Raw genomic sequence first — 7,894 nt, 5'->3', positions numbered from 1 at the left:
GCTCATAATGTGTTGCATCGCGGAGCGTTGTGAGCTTGTAGATCGGCTATTTTCAAATAGCTGAGCTGACGCAGGTTAAAGTGCTCATGTGGCCCATTCGCTTCTTTTGGGCTTTCCTATACCAGGTTGCTTATTTCTCTCACACAACCTGGCAACACGGTATACGACGGCTCCTGATTGGATGGCTGCCTGGCAGCACACTTCCGTGAACTCCTTTGCTTCAGTTTGTTTTGACGTTATTCTGGAGAAGCTCCATATCGATCTACTGGACACAACAGTAAGATATGGACAATTATGTCTTTACGAACAAAACAACATCTTGGGCTTTGTGTCCGACCTCTTAAACACCGTGCTTTTATTCACCATTCAAGCAAAAACAACGTTGTTTTGGTCAGCTATAGCACTGCAGTGGCTAGCTTGTGAGCTAATGTAATATCAATGTAACTTTAGCCATTTAAATAGCCCAGTGTTAGCTGTCTGTGTGTGTGTTGTTTTGGCTGACGTTTGACTCTCTTGACAAATATGTTTTCACTGCGATTGTCGAAGGATAGGGATTGCACAAGCTGCCATTTTTCAGTGGGTTTTTTACAATAGAGTCTTTCTCTTCTTTTTTTTGTATCATGGTTTACTAAGAAAGCATAGAGCTATTAGTCCAAGCTAGTTCAAAAGAAATGCATTGGAACTTCTGGTCTAACAGAGTGTTTCTAAATGTTTAGTAGAATGACAATGGCTTTAGTTGGAGGGTCTCTTTCTGTGTGCCAGCATGAAGTTTGTAAAGTAAAGTGTACAAGAATTGTCCATTCTGGTACTGTAACCTACATTAAAACAGACACATAATTGTTATTATCTTACTGTTTAACCCTACGACATGTCAACATGCCTGCTGTGAAAAAGGCCTATTGTGAGCTTGATATATTATTATTATTATTATAGGCACCACGCCTGAAAATGTGCAGATGTTGTTCGCTGCAAAAGTTATTGTCATGAACAGCTGTCTCTAGCTAAGACATTTTGAGGATTTTTGCTTGTGTAGTTGTGGCAGTCTGTATTGTATTGTATCTAAATCAATGTGTTGGTTGAAGATGATGGCCTGTAGTGACAGTTGACAGCAGTCCACCACAGGTCTTGTCAGTTGAAATGCTTCTACCTTTACTTTCACATAATTATTAACAGTCCACTTCTTTCATTTGGATCAGAATATTGTTTTGATACATTGTTTCTTCACTACAGGCCACTACTGGCCCAGAATGTGTAAACATAAGCCACGTGGTTGGATTATTGGACCCATAGTTAGAGGGAAATTAAAGGTTTCATGACATGTTGGTTTTACAAAACATTAAAAGTCTTTATCATGGTCCTTCAAAAGAATTAAAAAGGTTTTAACTGAAAAATCCACTCCAGTGAGCCATGGCAGTTTTTTTTCTCTCTGTGTTCTGAGGTATTTTCAGTTGCAATGAAAAAAAAAACTATTTGCCTGTGGGTGGCGCAGTTGAGGGATTTTGCCTGTCAATCATCGCCTCTGCTCTGCCTCCCCAGGGGGGAGAGGGGAGGGTTGGGCAGGAAAGAGGGCGGGCAGGAGAGGGGGCGGGATTAACTCTTTAACTGACAGAATTAAAACATTGTCTATAGCTGCCCTTGCCAGCGATTCTGAGCGTTTTTACTAACCTTTGAAAAATCATAGAATATTATTTTTCACAGCGATCCACCTGGTGATCGCCACAAAAGACAAAAGGGGGTCTCGGAGAATCTGGGGGGGAAAAGCGTGCCGTCGGAATAATCCATTCCATAGTTATGGGCAGTTGAATCAAATGTGGCTTGTTTTTGCCAAAAACAACAGAAAACAGAGAAAAGTTGACTTTTACAAATCTTATAACACCAAACAAAACTAGCTTCATTTTGTTGTGATCACGTGATTTCTGGATGTACTCTTCTTGGGTGATCCTGGGATCATTCACAGGCTGTGGAAGAGCGCCCTCTATCGTAAAACCACTGAAAACACCCAAGGCGAGAATCTCGTCATTGGCGGTCTGAGCCTTGTAGAAAACTGTCGTCATTGGCAGTCAATGAGTTAATGGACTGTGATGTCAAAGTCCACGGGCCAATCACAGAACTTTTCTGAGCCTAATTATTCAGAAAACCCCAGACTACAGAAAATCCACTGAATGTTCAAAGTTCCGTTCTTTTGGGTGTAATTGAGGTCAGAAAACCTAAAAAAAAAACGGAAAAATATGATGTCATGAAAGCTTTAAGTATGTGCCTATATCCTTTTACATTATAAATCATGCAATCCTGTCTTGTTAAAGTATGTTGTTGGTTGTGTGGCTCATGGTATCTGGTCGAGAATATTTTGAATTATTATAATTTGAATATTTTATGGACTTGGTTGTCAGATTTGCTGAAAACTGCACGTGTGTGTACAGTCAAGTGAAGATGTGCATACAGCCGACTCACAGCGCATTTTCCACCGGTTCTACAGTCCAATTTGGGATTAATAAATCACATTCATATATTCAAAGTAAACCCTTGTTTGTCAAACACTGCAGAGTGCAGACACTAGAATGTAGCACTGACTTTTGAACATCTGCCGGGGAACAAAAGTGGTGATAGAGAAGACAGATTTGCTTCACCACCATTTTATTGGTTAAGGTCTGAGGCGTATACAGTTTCAAATACTACACTGTGCTTTCATTGATCTGCACTGATACAATAACTAGAATGCAGCTGCTTGCCAATTTCTTTTGATCATAATTATATTCCCAAAAAAACAAAGCTCAGTATTTTGTCCCCTTTTGAAAATGATGCAACTATATCATCACGGCAGTGGAGATCTTGCCCTCCTCATCGAGCAACTAAGTGGTTAGTGTGAATGATGTTCTGTTCACACTAGAAATTAACCACTCTCAGTCTTCACTGTCTGTACTGAACTGCTCTCATACCACCTCGTACAGTACAGGTGGATCAGGATGTGGATCTTTGGTCCGAATGAGGCTTTCACAGTCACACCACCCAAAACAAACCAAACTAAGAGGGTGAAAGCTCCAGGATTCAATTAATAGTACCCTTTGCAGATAAATGTTAACACATGTAACAACATATCTGACAGGTTACATGTGGTTCTGTTTATTTTAGTGTTTTATATTGGGGGCTTGCGGTGTCTGCCTGATGTCTGGCTGCCACCAATGTTGGTTCATCAATGATGCCTCTAGGACTCTTCAAAATGTGACATTGGTCGGGTTGTAATAAGCATGTAGTCTCACAGGTGCCAGGATGCTATTCCTAGATTGCTTGCTGTCATAGGAGCTTGGTCGTTGTGCTGCTGTCAGCTGATTAAGGATGCCGCCTCATTCAACCAAATCCTGCCACTGATAACAGTGGGAAAGCTTCAAAATGCACAATGTGACAGGGCTGATAATGCATGAGTCACATCACACAGCCTGACATGTTACCAATCCTCGCAAAGTCTATGCTAGGCTTAGGATGAATATGAATTAGTTTGATCTAATCATCCAGCAATGACATAACATTGAATTAATACCCAGGGTACCAACTAGGGCTTCAACTATCAATTGTCTTCTTAGTGATTATTCTGTTTATTACTTTTTCAAGTAATCGAATAATGAAAGCACCTTTTGTCCTTATATGTCCACAAAGTGATGCAAAAAAAAAATCGAATACATTTTTTATCATCGACTTAATTGATTATTCTCATTAACCACTTAAGCCCTAGCTTGTGAGCTTGTAGATCTTCTTTATTTTTATTCAAATGTTTTATATGTTTTATATTTGATTAGTTCGATTAACTCTTTCTATCTGTGTTTTCTCGTCTCTTTCTACCCATGCAGGTTAAAAATCAGTAGGACAAAATGGCGTCGGACTCTCCGCGCAGGCCAAGCCGCTGTGCTGGAGGGGTTGTGGTACGGGCGCAAGCTGCCACGTAAGAACACTTTCAAACAACATACAAACTACATAATAGTGAAAAGAAATCTGTACTAGATAAATAGATAGGAATGCAGGAAGTTGGTGATTACATGAAGCTCATTTAATAAAATATGATAGAAGTTACATAGCACTGTGAAAACAATGTAAATCCACATGTCAATGCCTTGTGTGAGTGATCTGTTATTGGCTAATGAATCACTGATCATTCAGTGACTCATCAACTGATGAGAGTTGAAACTAGGAACAACAGTGTAAATTACACCGGTGATGATGTTGGTCTGACAGACTTAATGATGTGGTGGTGAAGGGGTTTTCCGACGCTCCATGAGGTATTGAAGATTTGTCACATTAGCTCACAGATGTCATTGATTTATTCAGCTCACATGTCTCCCCTTGCAATACTAAATCAGCGTGTGAGTCAGAATATTTTCATGGCTCATCTGTTGTTAATTAATTAATTAATTAGAACAATGGACTATTCTTCTTTTGGGTGCTAGCTGAACTATATTATGATGAATGCACTTACCCGGTGATCTGCTATGGCAAATAATTCTTTGTTTTTTTTGCTTTTTTTTACTATTTCAGGGAACAGACTTACATGGAAAGTGTGGTGACCTTCTTGCAAGATGTTGTCCCCCAGGTAACTCATTATGCAATCTATTTTACTCTGTTACTTGATATATTAGTGATGTCTGACAGTAAAGACAGTTTGTATTGTGACAAGGCTTGGGCAGTGGTTCCCAAACGGTGTGCCATGAAGTCCAGGTGTACAAAACTACACACATTATTTCTTTCAATTCCTATGCACTCACTTCCCTATACAGAGTCAAATTCTTTGACTCTTGACTCTAAGAAATGTATTTGAACAACCTTCAACATATTTTGGGCATGCCACTCATAGGCCCCAGCATTGTTGTTGTGGATGAGTGAATGAGAAGTGTTTTGTCCAAGGCACAGCAAAGGGCAAGTCAAAATCTCAAAACACACCTGTACTCATAGCAAATATAGCCGATAGACAAGCTCACAACGCATCACATCACAAGTTTGTAGATTTGCTAAAAGTTTGAACACCACTGGGCTAAGGGATTCAATTCAGCCACTAATAAACTAATGTCTGTAAATGTCTTACCGTCTATCCTCTGCGATAATGGTACTGTAATTGTCTTACCTGTTGATGTCAGACTGCTAGAATGGTGCACAATTATTTTCCTACTGTGGTTCTCATCTCAGGCATACACTGGGGCACCTCCAACTGATGAAAAAGAGAAAATCATTTGGGTTCGATTTGAGAAAGCTGACCTTAACGGTAAGTCAACAAGTGGAAAATGATTTGAAGTTTTGGCCATGTGAGTGTGCGCTGCAATATCTGCAGTGTTCATTTATGGCTATAGTTCGAGGGCGGTAAATGTTGATTTTTATCAGCAGCATAATCCATAGGATCGCGTGTTTGACACACAGCAGTGGAAACAGTACAGCTGGCATAACAGACTAAAAACTTGAGCCTAATGAAAAATGACAACCTACCACAAAAACACTGGGTTTTATTGCATTCAAATCAAGGGTTCACACTTAGGGTTTAATAGTTGAAGAATCCTGTGCCTACGTACAGACTGAAGAGCAAGTGAATGTTAGTTGTTAGAAGTAGATTTCCACTATAGGTTGTGTAAACTCAAGGCTAGAGGAGCTCTGTACTCCTATCGGTACAAAGTGTCACACTTCAGATAGAAGACATATCTATGTCTGTCCCTTTCTTAAATCTTTACCACGTCTGTGCCTTTTTTTGGGAATTATATCCCAGAAAAATTATGAAACCGGCACAAAACGGCTCGTCGATCCTGACAGTTTTCCAGCACAGATGGTGAACTTGACATTAGTGGAGTCTCACTTGTTTTCTGCTTGGTTTAGGAAACATTCCTGTGGATGGAAAGCAAAATGACATTACACTATCTTTGACTTTGGATACACTTGATTTGTTCCTGGAGCAAAATTACACATCATGTTGAAAATTTGGCACCTCCCCAAGATATCCCTGGAAAGGAACAGTATTATGACACAACCAGTCTCTTTAAATGTGACATGAAGGGTGTTTGGCTGCTGTTTGTCAACCATTTGATGGTTCATTTCTCAAAGTCTTGCCCTATTCCAGAGAGAGAGAGAGAGTGTGTGTGTGTGTGTGTGTGTGTGTGTGTGTGTGTGTGTGTGTGTGTGTGTGTGTGTGTGTGTGTGTGTGTGTGTGTGTGTGTGTGTGTGTGTGTGTGTGTGTGTGTGTGTGTGTGTGTGTGTGTGTGTGTGTGTGTGTGTGTGTGTAATCTCTACTTCAGCCTGACAACTGTTGACTTTACAAGGCTGCTAGAACTTTGTTTACGTCTCTGGTTCTTGTGTGTGTCAGACAATTACGCCATATCAGTTCACGTTTCAAAGCTTTACTTCCTAACATGCACCTTGTGCACAAGAAAATGCACAGACAATCAAATGCATAGTGTTAGGCAAGGAACTGAGGAATTAAGTAGGGGAATACTTTAAGCAGTGTGGTTATCTGAAGGCTCCACTCCTCTTCTTGTAAGCCAGGGGGCGCTGATAGATGGTGTGATATGTGTGAAGTGGAGGAATGGAATAAGCATCTTGCACACGTGTAACCCCAACAGGCAGAGACTGACACCAAAGGCTACATCTGCCACTGATGTTCCCTCTTCTTGAATATATTTTTGAAATGAATTGATCACACATGACTACCATGTTGTTGTTATTGCTGTTTCCAAGTTGCTATTTTTACCTTAATTCCACTTTGTGATTGAATTCTTTCCCCCTAGCAGACTGTGGCACCCATGCTTTTTTCATATTCACAGTTTCATCTGTTGAAAAACATTTACACATTTAAATTGTATTAATCTATGTTATTAATTACATAATAAAGTAAATAAAGTACATTTTCCTTAAATACTCATCACAAGTTATATTGAGCCAGACTTCTTTTATAATATGGAACAAAGGCAAGGATTCATATTTTGATTATGAATAGCACATATTAGAAATGTTTACAAGATGCATTACTAAATCAATTATTTTAATAACAATTCAATTGAAAATGTAATTAATAAATGTTTGTTGATCAAAAGATTACCGGTAACCACTTAAAGGACAACTTTGTTTTTTTACAACCAAGGTTTATGTTTTAGCTTGTCATTAAAGTAAAAGATTTGTGTTTTTTACTTTCTATAGTTTTAGCAATTTTCGCGATCTTTTTTACAGTGGACCGGGCAGGTGGCTAAATATGTATTTTTTTACACAATAACCCGGCGATTTCTTTATTATTATTTACAGTAGCTCTTCTAGCCCCCAATAACTCACATCTGGCCATCAAAGACCACAGGACCTTTTTTATTGTATAAAAAAGACATATTTAGCCACCTGCCCGACTGCCCCCGCCCACTGTAAAAAAGATCGCGAAAATTGCTAAAACTATAGAAAGCAGTAAATGAAAAAAATGTAACACTCGTCTTTTATTTACTTTAAATACAAGCTAAAACATAAACCTTGGTTGTAAAAAAACAAAGTTGTCCTTTAAACCCCATTTACTTGTCCGGGGTCCCACAGGGTTCTATTCTTGGCCCCCTGCTTTTTTCCCTTTTACACAAAATCTCTTCACCGAAAATAGCAGATCTACACCCTCACAATGCATGTAGATCTCCTATTTTCACTGTATGTTTGCCTATTATGACATGCCCAGAATAGGGACGCTAGGGTTCATGTGGTTAATCATTTAACACCTACCTCCCTGTAAACGCAGACACAGCTCGGAACCCAGAGTTCATGGAGATGCATGGAGGCACCGCAGACCCCCCACTCTGCCTGCTGATTGGCTACACAGATGGGATGCAGATCTGGAGCATATCGGTGAGTGATAACATAAACCTGCTTGTAGCATTGAGTGGTGAGTGGTCCAAATGCCACCTAA

General features: G+C 39.6%; 1 protein-coding gene across 2 annotated transcripts in view; it reads left to right on the top strand.

The window, feature by feature from the left end:
- Nucleotides 1-210: 210 nt before the first annotated feature.
- bcas3 (BCAS3 microtubule associated cell migration factor) overlaps nt 211-7,894 on the top strand; it is a 346,365-nt gene continuing 338,681 nt past the window's right edge. For both annotated transcript variants that reach the window (XM_084065509.1, XM_084065508.1), the window contains exons 1-5: nt 211-277; nt 3,843-3,934; nt 4,525-4,579; nt 5,170-5,245; nt 7,727-7,833. In XM_084065509.1, the coding sequence (XP_083921635.1) occupies nt 3,864-3,934; nt 4,525-4,579; nt 5,170-5,245; nt 7,727-7,833 (309 nt within the window). In that variant the 5' untranslated portion in view covers nt 211-277; nt 3,843-3,863. The remainder of the gene's footprint in view (nt 278-3,842; nt 3,935-4,524; nt 4,580-5,169; nt 5,246-7,726; nt 7,834-7,894) is intronic.

The sequence above is a fragment of the Gymnoscopelus microlampas genome (genome assembly GCF_963454915.1).
Source record: "Gymnoscopelus microlampas genome assembly, chromosome: 8".
Lineage (NCBI taxonomy): Eukaryota > Metazoa > Chordata > Actinopteri > Myctophiformes > Myctophidae > Gymnoscopelus > Gymnoscopelus microlampas.
Note: the sequence above shows the minus strand (reverse complement) of the source record. Positions and strands in the feature narration are given on the sequence as shown.